Here is a 17,887-nt window from a genome sequence, read left to right as displayed (position 1 = left end):
GCATGTAGAAAAAAACGGATGAAAGGCGTAATGTGGAATGCTGTTTATCATGGCAAGTCATTGCCAGTGAGGTTTCTAAATGTGTACTGGCAATGATTCTCTTATTTTGGGAGATTTTTTCCCCTTTTTAAAGTTGGTTAGACTGTGATGTTGGTATATATAAGTTCAGGGGGTTTGGGGGTTTGCCTTCCACATTAGGGAGGCTTGACCCCTGCAACAAACAATTAAAATTGATTTATTTGCCCTTCTGTATTTTGGGTATTTTTTTTCATCTTTTTGGCCCGTTAGCTTTCAGGAAGTCAGCATTTTACAGCAGAACCATCTACAACACATTTTATATATTCAGGTTTGAACACTTCTTTGGAGCAAATATATGCTGTGACTGCACACGTTTTAGTCAATCCTCAAAGACTTTTATCAATGTGACATATCCATGTACAAAATAAATTAAACCATAATAACTGATAAAACAAATGGAAGATAATGAAAAATGCAACAGAGAATGGAATATATCTGACCCAAATGCAATGAACTTATCCATGAAATCCTATGTTAAAGTATAAGAACAGAAACTGATATATTTTAAAATTAGTTAATATGTGGATTCTGCATAATAAATTTGCAATGTTAGATTCTCTTGAGCAACGTATAATTGTTATGTTTTGATTTCATATCAATAATTTAATCTTAACAAGGGGTATCATTATATAACCCTCAGAGAAATACCAGTGAAGTGAAAGTAGAAGTATTTGAATACTTATTCTAACAATATAAGCACCAACCAGTAGGACTAAATTGTACGTTACCACTAAATGATGCATATCCTGCAAACCATGTTGCATATATACAAGGAGTGATGATGAATGACTAGCTCTCCATTTTTAACACTACATTGAAATTCATATGGAAGATTTACAGTATGTTAAAATGCAACTAGGAGTTTAACTTTTGAAACATAATATAACAGCAGTAATTTGCTATACATCTTACAGATTCAAGTATAAATGTATTCGTGTTAGTATCTGTCCTGACTTATACTACATTGCTTATAGAAATATAATTATAATACCTTGAGGTAAAGATGTTTCAATTGTTGCTTCCAATGGTGGACCAAACAGTGGCGATAATGGGACTGTAACTTCTGGTTCTGCTTTGCTGTTATTGGAAAGAAAATAAGAAGAATCGTAAATAAAAGGACAAACTGGAATGCATGGCTTCTATTCATCTTTTACAAATAAAACAGGTTTGAAACATATTGATGTGTACCACTGATGTGTATCAGCTCAGCTTATCTTTCTGAAGCTTTATTTTTTGTTAAATCCAGCCAGCTAACAGGTGAACTTAGTCACTTCCAGCCTCCATTCTCACATTCTGACTCCTTTTATTTCCCTGTGGCATCAAGATCTGAAAACAGGGAAAGATGTTGGAATGCCTGAATACCTGAGTTCATGTCATGTGTCCACTCCATTATTCCTCGCACCCATGGCTCTGGATGCACACATTCGTATGCATCTTCCCACTGCTGTGACCTCTGCTGTGTTGGTAAAGGCTGAGTTTCCTCTGAAGGTTTTTCAACAGTACCTGTTCTCTCTTCTCCCCCTGTACCCCAGTGAAGTTGAGTCAGTAATTCACTGTTCATTCCTCCTCAGATCATGATTTCTAGCATTTAAATGCTAACTGTACCAGGCCCACTGGCATTGTGCAAGCAGGATATCCTGCCAATGTGCCATGCGATCAGCTTTGGCTTGCAAAAATATTGCAGAAAAATTATAAAATGTATAAATGGACTGAACTGAGATTGGCACATGGCCATTATTTAAAGATGTATTTCTGAATATCACAGTTCACAGTTACATGTATTTATAACACTATGTAGTGAAATTGTTGAGTGTTCTGTCATAAAATCGGGCCCATATTTTAATCAGTATGCATACTTGCTGCAGTTTTAAATAACCTTGATATATTTTGGTTATTTTTACAAGTAGCTGTAGATGAATATAAGCTATGCTTAAACTATATGGGTTTATCCTTGAATAAGTCATTAACCTTGTTCTGTTAAGAAAAGGGAAAATGAAGAAAGAAGGGAGGAAAAAAAGAAAGGCAATATTGCAATCTGTGAAATATACAGCCCTGTGTCAATCTAACGGTTCTTGAACAAAACGTAAATGTACATAGCTGCTGAATTCCATATTTTGAAGTTGCACTCATTACAACAGATGATAACGAAAGACAATCTGAAAGTGTTTAGCTTAATTTTAGGACTCCTCCAGATTTTGAAAACCATACAGAAATGTCAAAGTTTTACATCTTAATGAACTTTGCAGTATTTTCCACAATTTTCTTACAAATGTAAGTCTAAAATGAGCAAAAATAAGACACAACACAGTAATAATTTCTCATAAATTACGGATATAAAACTCTGTTATACTGAAATGAACAATCAGGCAGATTCAGGGATGTGATATGAAGCATTTAAAAAATTTCACCCTTAGGAAATAGAGCCATTGTCGCAAAGTCAATAAAAACAAAAATCTAAGAAGGAGCAATGATGTTTCAGGCAATACCTGCCTAACTTAGCCTATGAGCACTGTCGTTCAGCTTTTCCCAGTTAGGGGTCTCCACAGCAGAACTCTGGTTCACTAATGATTGGCAGTTAATGTTCATAGTGTCTAGTTGCCAGCCCAGTGCCCAACTTTCAAAGAAGGTACACCCACCTGCATGTCTTTAAATTCACTTGACCGCAGGGAGTACATGCAGACTCCACACAGAAGGCACTCCAGCCAAGTATCAAACCAGAGAACCTCTTGCTGTGAGATGACAACACTAACCACTGCACCACCACAGCCAAACTTAGCATTAGACTTAAATTGATAGTTTAAGATTTTTAGTAGTTTTTAGCTATGCATGTATTTACTGAAAGTAACTAAGCAGCAACCACTTGGTAACAGTAATTCACAGGCACTTAAGTCATTGACTGTTCCGATCTATAAATTGTAAATTAATTACAATTTGCAGTGTTGGCAATTTACGTTTCTTTTTATGAATGCTTGCAGATTAGCTGTTGACACAGCACTAACAATAAATAGGATGAATACCATATTTTCTTACATTTCCAGAGACAAAAATGCCTCTATTGTAGTTTCAAAGGTTTATAGGTGTTTAGTAGGTAAACAACCACAAGATCCTTTTTAAGCCTAGCCATGCATCCCGAATCTCTGACATATTCCTGTACCTTTGATAAATGTAAGCAGGGGTTTAGGAGATGAAACATTTACAAGCAGGGGCCTGGGAAATGAACTATTTGTAGACTACCTGTGCTCATTAGGGACATAGGTGCCAAACCAGGGATGAATTTTATTTTGAACTTTAAAACTGTACTTTAAAAGTGTATGTTTATAGGGTGACTCAGGAAGGTACAGTGACATGTCCCCATGTGTACACATTTGTGTACACATTGTGGTACCTTTTTGGCATTCAGCAGCTGCCCTAACATGATGCATCATGGTGCTTTAGCATGCAGACATGGAGCACTTTGTAGGGGTGGGCCTTGCAACCATGCCAAATGCTAATGAAACAGTCTGGGAGAGAGGAATACGCTAATTAGCTATGTGTTTTCAAACCTGGAATCACTCCCATGAAGGCATCTACACAACAATTCAAGAAACCCCTTGGCTGTGTATATCAGCACAGCCATTGCCACCTCATCCCAGTAGTGAACACAGTCAGATACCTACCATGACCATGGTACTGGGATCAGGGGTGGAGGGAGTCACCAGAAACCAGGGATACATTATACTTAAGTGCCTTAAGGCACTGACATCACTAAAGGGATCAGTGGAGATGGCAAGAAAGACTAATCAGCAGCTATACCTTTAACATAAATGCCATAATGGCACCAGTATCAGTACATGGCTCTGTGAAATAGGAGGAAACACTATCCACTGTGGCACCTTTAATGTAAGTGCCTTAACAGCACCAGCATCAGTACAGAAATTGAGGTGAGGTGGGGGTGGGGGATCAGTAACCACCAGGGATACTTATAAGTGCCATAACAGCAATGCCATCAGCACAGTAATGAGGAGGTGGGGTGGATACACTAGACACCCGGGGTTATTTTAATATTAAGTGTCATAATGGCATGTATATGAGGATTGGGCAAAAACACTACCCACCTGGTATTCTACAAATGTGTCATGATGGCACATAAACTACTACAGTGGCTGGGAGTGGGGGGACACACTAGCTGCCAGGGCAACTACAGGTGTGCCATAAACTCTTATGACTATTGGGGGAGGGAAAATGAGAGGTAAGACAAGTCAGGGGGATGAGTAGGGGAATTGTGGTGTGTTTTGTGTGTGTGTGTGTGTGTGTGTGTGTGTGTGTGTGTGTGTGTGTGTGTGTGTGTGTGCATGTGTGTGTGTGTGTGTGTGTGTGTGTGTGTGTGTGTGTGTGTGTGTGTGTGTGTGTGTTTGAATGTGTACTTGTGTGTGTGGGGGCATAACTGTGAGGGGTGGTTTACTGCCACAGTGTGTGTAAATTAGCAATAATATGCATGTCACAGTTTCATTCATGCAAATTATCCAATAATGAGACCTTACTTCCTCATGGTTAACATGTCTCTGAATCATAAATTACCTCATCATGAGAGCACAGCCTTTTTAGCATGAGCGGTTTAGTTACTTCCTGGGTAGGTCAGATCAATGGTGAAGAGGGGCAGCTCTGATCTAAAGTTATTTGATTAATGACAGAACTGCCTGAGGTAGGAAGTGGGGAGATTTGTATGTCCAGTGGATTGTTTTTCTATATTAGGGCTGGCAATGTATATTTACACTTTCTGGCTGGGGGATTAGCACCAAGCAGTCAGTACAGTTAGAGTACAGGCAGATATTCACAGAACAGTAAAAGCGTGCAATGCCCACACAGCCATCCTGTTTTAACATAATCCCATGCCGGGTGACTGGCAGGTGGAAGTATAACAGCAGCTATATGTCATAACAAATCTGATCCTAGTGTAATGTTCTTGTTGGTCCAGACTGCCAGAACCTTTCCAGCGGTAGAATTGAAAGAACCAATCAAAATGTAAGCCTGATTAAAGTTGTTCAAGCTATACTCATTAAAACATGGTTACAATTCTTTTAATCACATTCTAATGTTTCTGTTTTGTTTTTGCCTTAATCCAATCTTCTATTTATTTTTTAATCTGAATTAAAATGAAAATGCAAAGACTAAATACAAAATGTAATTTATCTGCTGTAAAATGACACACACATACCCACACACACATATATATCACATACTTTGAAATATGATTTTAAACGCACCATGTTATTTTTTGCCTACAGGTGCGCACCCTGGCTTGATGATGATACATATTCCACTTGCTCAGAATGATATCACTTGTATAGCTTGTCATCATATTGACAAATTTTGTTCAGCTTTTTCATTTGGAATCTTACATTGTTATTGCAACAAATCAATAACAGTGTCATAATCTTATACAATAATATTTGTATTTAACTGACCTCACACGATCTTGTGATGGCACTGAATGTCTGGGCCTTGCTATTTCCTCACCTGTGGGATAAAAAAAAAATGCTTATAACCTTAGATTTTCTTCAGCAATGAAGGCAACAACATTATTCAATGCCATACTCCAGTTTTCAAGTAAGATATGTTATTTTATTTCACTATTTGCAAATGTAATCACATTTGAGTTCTTTACTGATAGTGAAGAAAAGAAAGACATGCATTCTTATTCCTTCATGCTGAACTTTGCTCAAGGTGCTTTCCATAGTTATAACATATCTGACTGGCTACTTGCAACATTTGTTTCATACATATACACACTCCCGGTCAACAAATATAAATAATAAATAAATAAATAAATAAATAATATGTTAATTATGTACTTTGTCATCTAAACCTTGGACATAAGTAAACAAAATACTTTTAAAGATTACAGGTTATCAGATTTCATACTTTGATCCAAAATAGCTGCTTCACATGAAATCTCCAAAAAGAACTTCAGACATTATGGACAGGGTTTTCAAACAAATATTCTCAATGCAAAGTCATTGCCTGCCTTGTAACCTCAATTGAATATGGATGTAGCATGTCTAAATTTCAGCTCGTGTTTTGCTCAGGGTGCTTAGATATACCACATGATGTATTTCATTTAAGATGAGCCAAATACAAAGCAGCCCCCAGTTTACAGTACAGCACATCCGAACATTGTGATCAGTATTTTTATTGCAAAAATCATGCAAGTGATCAGTGTTGCTTACTGTAGCCAGCTCTAAAAGGTGAGCAGTGGAAGTACACTACTTGTCCCTTCAGAACAGGTCGTGCGCCTGGCTAGTTCCTTTGATGTTACTGGGCCAGAAAGTACTCAGTGCAGTATTTTCCCCTCTAAATCAAATAATAGATGTGAAATGCTTCCAATCTTTGCAGTTTGGATTGCAATTTATATCACTAACATGGACACATGATACAAACACTGGGACAGTAATACGTCATAAGCACTGTGTGCTGTCTCTGAAAAATTCTGTTCTATATTTCTAATATTGATCTTCTGCATAAACTTTCAGTTTATGCAGACTTTTTCATAATTTTTTCAATTATTATTAATTACTGTAAGAGCAAATGATTGATATGCATCGCTCCCTATTTCAAGTTTAAATATACTTGATCATTTATTATTTTCTTTTTCAGTGATTTAAATAGTGTTGAAAGATGCAAGCAGTAAGTAGGACAGGGCTAGGGAAAAGGTCGTAATGTGCCAGGCAAAGAAATTGGGTGATAACTACTTTAAAGAAACAGAAGGAGTGCCACAATTTCCTAATGAGTAACAGGTGAATCTGTTGAGTCCTGGAGATAGTTATCAGGACTGAAGTGGTCATGTGGAGCAAAGCAGAACAGCACAGGATAGTTGGCTGAGAAATTAAGTATGATTTGCATAATGTTGACTGGTATCATATTCTCATGGATCTTCAGAGGTTATCTTCATTATTAGAATGCATTTGAAGAGGCAGTACTTCTCTCTACTTATAAGTTAAGATTTGTGCTCATGGTGACAGTGGCCTTTGATTCCATCGATATCAAAAGGCTGTGGGTTCTATTTATCCACCAACTGCTTGGATTCATGTTCCTATACTGCTACTTCAATGCAGAATTGGGGTGGGGTGGGGTGCATGCTTGAAGTAGCATTCTTCAGATGAGCCTTTAAACTGAAGCACCAGCTCCTTTAACTAGTGGTACCTCTGGTGGATATAAAAGATTACACGACTCATCAAAAAGAGAAGAATTTCCTCAGCCTCCTTCATGAATTCCCCAATATATAAATAGTACCTCAAGCATTCCATGAAAAGGGCACATGGCTAGTAAAGCTAACCTGATTAATAAAATTTAAATACATAAAAATAGCTCTAATACATTTTTCCTTATTGAAATAATTCTCTGTTTCATTTCATACTTACCTCTGTTACCCGTGAGTGTTCAGTTATCTAAGCAGTACTACAGCAAAGAATATGATTTAACTACAAGAAGTATATTGATAATGAAAGGAATGACTGATGGTTCTTCAGCTTTGGTACACATTTTTGACAAGTTAAATGTATTAAGCCATGTAAGTTCCTTTGTTATAATTTTATTCATTAATTTAAGTGGCATACACCACAGGACATAAACTGCACTGCCCCTTCAAACCTTAGATGCCACATAAATTAATTCTTCTGATTCAGTGGTGGAATGAATCTTAGAGAGCAGCATATGGCATTTGTTAAAATGAAACCTCAATGGAATTTGTAGAGACAGTTTGCTAGAAAAGGAACAGTGTGATTAAAGTCTAACATGTCTGTGGTTGTGACAGTAATTCTGAAAGGATGTTAATAAGTTAACTATACTGATGTTAAAAATATAGGTGTACAGTCTCGGTCTTATTTAATGATATTTGGCACTTCATATACCCCAATTATTTTGCATTTTAAATTAGAATTTACATTTGTTAAAAAACTGCACGTGTGTTTGCTAATTAATCTTATTTATTAGTGAGTATTATAATATTTTAAGTCTTCCTTTCATTGAATGAGTACCAGTGATTGCAGATTTTACTGTTTTGATTATGTTATACTGGCCTCTTGTAGATGTAGGAATGTAAGAGCATTGCTGTCTTAATCTACTGTTTTGATGCAGTCAGCTGTCAACTTTAGTTTATGTTCTAACAACATTTCAACAGTTATTAAAAATGGTGATTTTCTCTTTGGTAAGTGACCATCTGCCATAATGCAAAAGCTGAAAAATACAGGGAAGGAGGCTGCCTGTGTAAAATTGGGAGAATAGAGTTGTTATGGGGCAACATGGCACATTTTACACTGATACACCTACTTCAGGCTTTGCCAGTTAGATGGAGGTCTTAGAGTCATTCAGTACTCATTGGCTCAGTGATGAAAATATACAGCTGCAAGTTTATAATACCCAGAGTAGAAATTAGTGCAGTTTATGGGTCAAGGACAAAAATGGGTGCCTCGAAAAGGATGCCAACATACATGTCTGAGAAGCTGGCAGTTGCTAGCTTCTCAGACATGTATGAAAAGCTGGCAGTTGCAAGGGTATTCAGCAGATGCATAGGGTAAGGGGCATCAGTTATTTAAGGTAGCAACATGGAAAAACATTAATTTGGAATGGATGGAGTCCTGGGTTGAAGCCTGACTAAGGCTTTAGTAGCTCAACTGGTTAACCAATCTATCAGTATTGTGTAAAGCTGTGTGACTGTGGGTTCAAAAAACACAAAAGCACGTTTTGGGAGTGGGATTGACATAATAGCTAATATTGTTACCTAAGCAATAAAAAGATTAGAGCTTGATTCTGACCTCTAGTTATAGGATTTGGGGAAGTATAATGGTAACAGTGTTTACCTCACAGGCGCAAGGTACAGGATTTGATTTTCACATTTGGAAGGGAAATTGACTAGGTTTGAAATGACCCACAAAGGCAACTAGCTTAGCACTTACCTATAAACTTAATCATTACAGATAAAAATACTACCAGGATGTGAAGCATACAATGAAAGAGGAAAGGATGCTATGATCATTGAGGAAAAAAGACAGATGCGAGAGGACTCTGATGACTTACAGGTGTGGGCTTTTGAAGGAAGTAGAGGAAGGGGACGGGAGAGACATTGCTCACAGGCTGGGTATGAGAAATGACAGCTGTATGCTCTGATTATTGTTGGAATGTAAGGACAGTTAGGAGGTGATACTAATCCCTACCAGATAGAGGGATGTGGAGTGAGGCCTTCAATCACTGAAAAAGGTGCTACATGTTAGTAGGGAGGGTATCTCATGTGGAGTTTGTTACATGGCATGTTTGCAGGCTGATGCATGTTACACTTGCTGGCTGATTATTACAAAGGGGCAACGCTTCCCATTCTAGCACTAATATTAAAATATCTGATTATTGCCTTCTTAAATTAAAATGATTAACTATCACAAATGCAATAAAGCAATAAAAATAAAAACACAATTGTGCACACAGACAGACACACACACACACAGTTTCTCTCTCTCTCACACACACACACACACACACACACACACACACACACACACACACACACACACGTATACACAGTTTCTGCCAACCTTCCACACACTCCCACATTGCTCACACTCAAATATACTTATTCTAATGATACCAATTCCAGAAGAAAGCAGTATGCCCAAGTTATAATGGTGTTAAGAAAAAACTGCAAGTGTTTGATATCACATTTCAAAATTGACTTGGTGGGCAGCCATTTCATTGACAGATTTGTGAAAGTGAAGTGGGGGACAGATCTGTGATAAGTAGCAATGGTTGTTATGGAGAATACTTCTATAAACACTGTCCTTATACATACTGCTACCTCCGAATATGAAGAGCATGCAAAATAACCTAACTGTACCTGGAACAGTTGGAGTGCTCTGTTTACAGGCACTTCCATTACTTGCGGAGGATCTAGCATGATGTGCTAGGAATGCCTGTGTACAGCCCAGACAATAAATTCCAAGTAGACAGTAAACCACTCCCTCCACCATCATCAGTATAACAGTACATATTGCCCCCACCAACCCCTTCACCAGGCAAAAGCAGCAGGCTGTCCACAGTACTTAGTCTCCCTGACTACTGATGCAAAACGGTTACATCACCTATAACTACAGGCCTCCATACATATGATTCACCTAAGTGGTAAGGACTGAGCCCTCTGCCAGCTTCCATACTTAATTCCCATCAGCAATCAATGTCCTAAGCTGCCATCCCCCAGGTTTTTGTGCTGTGACATGCCCTGTTTGGCATCTTCTTTTTGGAAGCAAACATCAATACCAAATACATTTGCTAATGACTGCAAGCTAGAAGCAATCACTGAATCCCCAAATGACTTAGTCATTCTGCAGGAAGGTATATCTCAAATAAATAACTGGTGCCAAAATCATGGGCTGAAACTAAATGCCAAAAGACCACATTATTGTGTCCATAGGAAGTCACCTACCCCAGGGAACTACCACATTGACCATATGCCTCTAAGATTTACTTCATTTGTTTGGGATTTGGGAATTTACATGAACAGTGACCTAACTTTTGACCAACATTATTATTATTTATTTATTTCCAGTTTGATGAGGTCCACTGGGCACAGGGACCCCATTTTCAGTGGAGGCCCGGGGAGAAAAGCTCTGCATTACATAGTTTAGTTAAATATACAATCATATTAAAGAAGACACAATTACAATTTCATTTTATGCTAGAGAACAGGATTAAATTCTTTGGTTACATAGTATCTAAATAGTTAGGAAGGCAGTGGTAACTTAATTGAGAGGGAGAATAAAGACTTAGAAGGAAAAGAGATAAAAAAAAAGGTTGGATGGGTTATTTATAATACATACAATTATGTTATTTACAATATGTACATTTATGTTAGGTTAGCTTGTACTCAGAGTTAGTCAGGAGTTTAAGGAGTGGATTGGTTATTAGGTTAGGTGGGGAGAGCGCAGTTGAATTTTCTGTTAGAGAAAAGGTAGGAATGTAGCTGAGTTTTAAAGTTTTCAAAGTTTTCACTAGTCCTTAGGGAGGAAGGAAGAGAATTCCATTTTTTCACTAAGGAAAAGGATAGAAGAAGCTGACCAGCAGGACGATTGGGTTTGCGGACAGTGATTAGGTTTTGGTGAGTAGATCTTAGAGTTCTCTGAGGGGTGTAAGGTTGAATGATGTTGGTTAGTGCTGCTGGGCACTTAGTAGGTTGAAAAATTAGTCTGTGGGCTGTAGTAATTTGGAGATAGTTAGATGGTTGGAGAGGTCAAGCCAATTTAACAAATGAAGGGCAGTACAATGATGGGAGGAGAATCTGGCTTTGGTTGCAAATTTAGAAATCTTATTATAACAGACTTCCAATTTGGAGGAGAGAGAGGCAGATAAGTTAGTTAGTAGAGGAGCACCATACATTAGTGAGGGAAGTAGATTGGTAGTAGCGACAGTTTGTCTGGTGGAAGGAGAGCGAAAGTGGATGTTTTTGTATAGCATACCAAGTTTTATATGGGTTTTCTTAATGTTTTGCTGGATGTGAGTGTCGAATTTTAGGTGTTCATCAATAGTAACCCCAAGTAGTTTAGTGAAGGGAACAACCTCTATGGTAGAGTTGTTTTGGCTAATAATTTGGAACGAGTTTTTATCAAGAGTGTAAGCTTTTGAGGGAGAGAATAATAGTATTTTGGATTTATTGACATTTAGCGAGAGGTTATTTTGGAGCATCCAGTTTTCAGTGGTCTATTCAGTTATTTATTTATTTAGTTAGTTATTTATTTCAGTGCCTATTGTTGTAAGAAAGTCCTTCTGTACTGCACAACTTATAAACAAATGGATTGTGTCTAGATCTAGAGATGTCATTCTATAAGCAAAGAGGATTGGTTGCTTTGAGCACAAAAAGGGAAACTGGTTAGGCTTAAAATGGCCCACAAGGGCAGCTAGCCTAGTACTTACCTATGAACCTATAAAAATGTACCTAGTATTACACCTGAAATATTAATGGAAATTAATCTAGTATTATATATGGATATCGATGACTTGTAATTCTCAGAAGAAATTAATCTAAATCATCACGGAAACCAGTAACATCAAAACTCTAAAACTATCAGATACACAAGAGAGTAACATCAGCAAAAGAGTATAATTAAATGAACTGGGTCATACCTCATTATGAAGAACCTTTAGTTTTATTTGTTGACTGGGCTAGGGCACTGATTCCATGGACCTTTTTCAGACTCACCTTGGGAGCGGTGCCTGGTTAAGTGAATTGCTGAGTCATACTGTTAGGCAATGGAGGCTGAAGGAATCAAACCCTGGACCATAGGAAACAGCTCATTAACAACTCCTTAATTCTCTGTGCCAACTGCCAGACAATTCATTGCTTCAACTACCTAATGAGTTTAAGAGATGTAATATATCAAAATAGTGTTGGATGGTGCCTAATGGATGCTACATGGAATTCTGGGATTCAAGTACATGCACAGAAAATGCCCTGCTGCCAGTCTATACAGAATTCAGTAATTGTGAGACAGAAATAATGGAACAGAGGTGGTTAGTGAAAGATTTTATAGAGAGTGATACAGACAGACAGAATAGATGAGGAACTGAGTGAAGAGTGAGGCTTTTAGGCTGATGGGAAACTATCTTGCTTTCTGAATGGCAGTGCATTGTTAGTCTTTCTGAACTATAAAATTGCAGATTCTGTTTTAAGTGGTTTGGAGTTTATTTATTTTATTTTATATTATTTATTTGTGAATTTGACAAATGGGCTGGTTCAAGGTCCCCTTTCAGCCATAAGCTGGGCAGAGGGCAGAAATTAAAAAAATGGTACATGAACTAATCTTATATATAATATATTTGCATGTGTTTCAGAATATATACAATATGCATATATTTTGATTATGATAAGACCAATAGTGCACAAAAGTAATTGATCAGAAGTTAAGGTTTAACTGTGAGTAATCCTAGCAAAAACAAGCATAATAAATGGGACATGAATAATGGTTTTGGAATCAGACTTACTCTGAGTGTATTAGTACTTTCTGATCAAAAACATGATGGGCTTCCACAGTTAGGAATCCTAGGAATTCTGTTGCATCCAGAAAGCAGGGCTGGTTGTTTTATAGTTCATCAAAATGTAAGGAAAGAGGCAGGGTCTAAGAGAACACAAAGATATTTGCAGTATTGTACAGTTTCCAAGTAGTTACTTTTGGGCACAGTAAAGTATCAGCTCTCAGGGGTGGTGCTCTTTCAAGATGAGCTATTAAAAGGGAAAGCTTTTATTTTCCCAGAGTTTATAGTTAATTGTTACTTCTGAATGAAATGGATGGATGATGGATCTACAAGATAGTGCACTAGCCGAGAGTTTATACTGGAATTGTGTGGCATGCTGCAAGGATAACAGGATCATGAGCATAAAACAGGATTTTAAAACTGGTGCCCTATTGCTAAATAGTGTTACAATTAAAGGAAAGAAGCCAGACGCATATTCTTGAAGTAACCAGCGAGGGGACCCATATGAGAGATAAATGCTGAACCAGCTAACATCAGATATTCTGAATAAGATACAGTTAATTAGTGGGTTATGATTGTCTATATCAAAAGCTTTAGCGAGATACACAAAAAGAGCATCTGTTAGGCATCCTGGCTTTAAGGAAGTAAGTACAGAGATGGAGAGAGAATTAAGAGAGACGTACAGAGAGGGAGAGAGAATTAAGAGACGACAGAGGGAGAGAGAATTAAGAGGGACGTACAGAGATGGAGAGAGAATTAAGAGAGACGTACAGAGAGGGAGAGAGAATTAAGAGAGACGTACAGAGAGGGAGAGAGAATTAAGAGGGATGTACAGAGAGGGAGAAAGAATTAAGAGGGATGTACAGAGATGGAGAGAGAATTAAGAGAGATGTACAGAGAGGGAGAGGTAATTAAGAGAGACGTACAGAGAGGGAGAGGTAATTAAGAGAGACGTACAGAGAGGGAGAGAGAATTAAGAGAGACGTACAGAGAGGGAGAGAGAATTAAGAGAGACGTACAGAGAGGGAGAGAGAATTAAGAGAGAAGTACAGAGATGGAGAGAGAATTAAGAGGGATGTACAGAGAGGGAGAGAGAATTAAGAGAAGTACAGAGATGGAGAGAGAATTAAGAGAGAAGTACAGAGATGGAGAGAGAATTAAGAGGGATGTACAGAGAGGGAGAGAGAATTAAGAGAGAAGTACAGAGATGGAGAGAGAATTAAGAGAGAAGTACAGAGATGGAGAGAGAATTAAGAGGGATGTACAGAGATGGAGAGAGAATTAAGAGTACAGAGATGGAGAGAGAATTAAGAGAGAAGTACAGAGATGGAGAGAGAATTAAGAGGGATGTACAGAGATGGAGAGAGAATTAAGAGGGACGTACAGAGAGGGAGAGAGAATTAAGAGAGATGTACAGAGAGAGAGAGGTAATTAAGAGAGACGTACAGAGAGGGAGAGAGAATTAAGAGAGACGTACAGAGATGGAGAGAGAATTAAGAGAGAAGTACAGAGAGGGAGAGAGAATTAAGAGAGACGTACAGAGATGGAGAGAGAATTAAGAGAGACGTACAGAGAGGGAGAGAGAATTAAGAGAGAAGTACAGAGATGGAGAGAGAATTAAGAGAGAAGTACAGAGATGGAGAGAGAATTAAGAGAGATGTACAGAGAGGGAGAGAGAATTAAGAGGGATGTACAGAGAGGGAGAGAGAATTAAGAGAGACGTACAGAGATGGAGAGAGAATTAAGAGGGATGTACAGAGAGGGAGAGAGAATTAAGAGAGAAGTACAGAGATGGAGAGAGAATTAAGAGAGAAGTACAGAGATGGAGAGAGAATTAAGAGGGACGTACAGAGAGGGAGAGAGAATTAAGAGAGAAGTACAGAGATGGAGAGAGAATTAAGAGGGATGTACAGAGAGGGAGAGAGAATTAAGAGAGATGTACAGAGAGAGAGAGGTAATTAAGAGAGACGTACAGAGAGGGAGAGAGAATTAAGAGAGACGTACAGAGATGGAGAGAGAATTAAGAGGGATGTACAGAGAGGGAGAGAGAATTAAGAGAGAAGTACAGAGATGGAGAGAGAATTAAGAGAGAAGTACAGAGATGGAGAGAGAATTAAGAGGGATGTACAGAGAGGGAGAGAGAATTAAGAGAGACGTACAGAGATGGAGAGAGAATTAAGAGAGAAGTACAGAGAGGGAGAGAGAATTAAGAGAGACGTACAGAGATGGAGAGAGAATTAAGAGAGAAGTACAGAGATGGAGAGAGAATTAAGAGAGAAGTACAGAGATGGAGAGAGAATTAAGAGGGATGTACAGAGAGGGAGAGAGAATTAAGAGAGACGTACAGAGAGGGAGAGAGAATTAAGAGAGAAGTACAGAGATGGAGAGAGAATTAAGAGAGAAGTACAGAGATGGAGAGAGAATTAAGAGAGAAGTACAGAGATGGAGAGAGAATTAAGAGAGACGTACAGAGAGGGAGAGAGAATTAAGAGAGAAGTACAGAGATGGAGAGAGAATTAAGAGGGATGTACAGAGAGGGAGAGAGAATTAAGAGAGACGTACAGAGAGGGAGAGAGAATTAAGAGAGAAGTACAGAGATGGAGAGAGAATTAAGAGAGAAGTACAGAGAGGGAGAGAGAATTAAGAGAGACGTACAGAGATGGAGAGAGAATTAAGAGGGATGTACAGAGAGGGAGAGAGAATTAAGAGGGATGTACAGAGAGGGAGAGATAATTAAGAGAGAAGTACAGAGATGGAGAAAGAATTAAGAGAGACGTACAGAGAGGGAGAGAGAATTAAGAGAGAAGTACAGAGATGGAGAGAGAATTAAGAGAGAAGTACAGAGAGGGAGAGAGAATTAAGAGAGAAGTACAGAGATGGAGAGAGAATTAAGAGAGACGTACAGAGAGGGAGAGAGAATTAAGAGAGACGTACAGAGAGGGAGAGAGAATTAAGAGAGACGTACAGAGATGGAGAGAGAATTAAGAGAGACGTACAGAGAGGGAGAGAGAATTAAGAGGGATGTACAGAGAGGGAGAGATAATTAAGAGAGAAGTACAGAGATGGAGAAAGAATTAAGAGAGACGTACAGAGAGGGAGAGAGAATTAAGAGGGATGTACAGAGATGGAGAGAGAATTAAGAGCGATGAAAGTATACTTCTGCCAGTGGTAAAACTCTGCGTCCTTTTAGACAGGATGTTGGATCTGAAAAGGTAATCAGGGGGTTGATTATATAAAGTTCATTTCAACCATATGAAATATATATATATATATATATAGGTATCAAGTGTGTATAACAAATGTTTACTTGTTGATTTGAAGTTGAGTTGAAGATGTTAAGATTTGCACTGGGTGTGACAAGGATGGACAGGATTAGGAATAAGTATATTAGAGGGTCAGCCCAGGTTGGAAGGTTTGGAGACAAAGTCAGAGAGGCAAGATTGCATTGGTTTGGAAATGTGCTGAGGAGGGATGCAGAGTATATTGGGAAAAAGGATGAAGCTGCCAGGTAACAGGAAAAGAGGAAGGCCTAAGATAAGGTTTATGGATGTGGTGAGAGAGGACATGCAGGTGGTTGGTGTGACAGAGCAAGATGCAGAGGACAGGAAGTAATGGAAACAGTTGACCCGCTGTGGCGACCCCTAATGGGAGCAGCTGAAAGAAGAAGAAGAATATTATGCCATACAATGTTTGTTTTACTGTAATCAGTGTATTGGTGTATAACTCTACGATATCTGTTCCCTAGCATTTGTGCTGGCTCATGGCTGAAAAGTGGTCCGGGACTACCCCACCTATGCAGATAATAAATTCAAATATAAATTAAAATAAATAAATAAATACATTTAAAATGATTGGTAAGGGAAGGTAGAAATCTGATAATGCTAAACATATTCTGCAGTCCTCTAGATGACTGCCTAATAGAAATGAAAAAAAAAACTGACATATATATGTGTGTGTGTGTGTGTGTGTGTGTGTGTGTGTGTGTGCGTGTATGTGTGTGTGTGTGTGTGTGTATAATGCTTTTATATATGCTTTTTCTGTTTGTTTAACCTCAACTGGATAGGTTCCCTGCCCATTCAGTGTGTTCCATTAAAAATAAGGCTCTTTGCTTGTGTATGCGGGGTTCACGCCTATTTTGTATATCACTGGAAGGTTTTTTTATTTGTGCTTCACCCAGTCTCAACTCCTGCAGATTAGGTGCAGTGGATCCACATTATGGGATGACACTCCTTCACAACATGTAACTAGCTCTTACGAAGAGGGTCATGCAACCTCTATTTTGCAGAGTCTTCAGGGTCATATATATCTAGTTCTTTTAACTTCTATAGGTGCTGATAATGGCTCTAAGAGCTGAGTAGGCTGTTGGTTGTTAATTTCTTCCTTGGGTAGTTATCTTGTTTTAAAACAACCATTGTGACATTTCTCTCTCACAGCACCAAACCTGACAACGTTTTCTTATTTTATATCACTGTATCTAAATAGAAAGTATAAAAGAAATGGTTAACACTAAAGGGAGGAATCTCTGTAATTGTCTATAGTTCCTGCAATGTCATAAACTGACAAACTTGGCAGTTTTTAAAGAATATATGAGTTTTCTTTCTTTATGCAGTTGATGTTTGCTCAATCGTTTTCTATAAAAACTACACTTATGTCATTCACATTATTGTAGTTTTAGCAGCACTTTAAATAACATTTTCATCATCTGCTTATCTAAGAAGATTAAAGTTATCTCTTTGTTTAATGATATCAGTGCTTTAGATGTGTATTTAGTATGTATATATGACTCTTTTTAAAAATTCAAATCCGTTTTCTTATTTAGATC

At 38.0% G+C, this 17,887-nt stretch overlaps 1 protein-coding gene across 10 annotated transcripts in view; it reads right to left on the bottom strand.

Annotated features, from left to right (window-relative positions):
* SGIP1 (SH3GL interacting endocytic adaptor 1) overlaps positions 1 to 17,887 on the bottom strand; it is a 1,172,197-nt gene that overhangs the window by 441,648 nt on the left and 712,662 nt on the right. For all 10 annotated transcript variants that reach the window (XM_044085575.1, XM_044085576.1, XM_044085579.1 and 7 more), the window contains exons 10-11: positions 5,523 to 5,574; positions 1,070 to 1,155 (exon numbers count right to left, since the gene is read on the bottom strand). In XM_044085575.1, coding sequence (XP_043941510.1) covers positions 1,070 to 1,155; positions 5,523 to 5,574 — 138 coding nt within the window. The remainder of the gene's footprint in view (positions 1 to 1,069; positions 1,156 to 5,522; positions 5,575 to 17,887) is intronic.

Source organism: Protopterus annectens, chromosome 10.part0 (assembly GCF_019279795.1).
Source record: "Protopterus annectens isolate FY-2018-M chromosome 10.part0, PAN1.0, whole genome shotgun sequence".
Classification (NCBI taxonomy): Eukaryota; Metazoa; Chordata; order Ceratodontiformes; family Protopteridae; genus Protopterus; species Protopterus annectens.
This window is presented reverse-complemented; position numbering and strand designations above follow the sequence as displayed.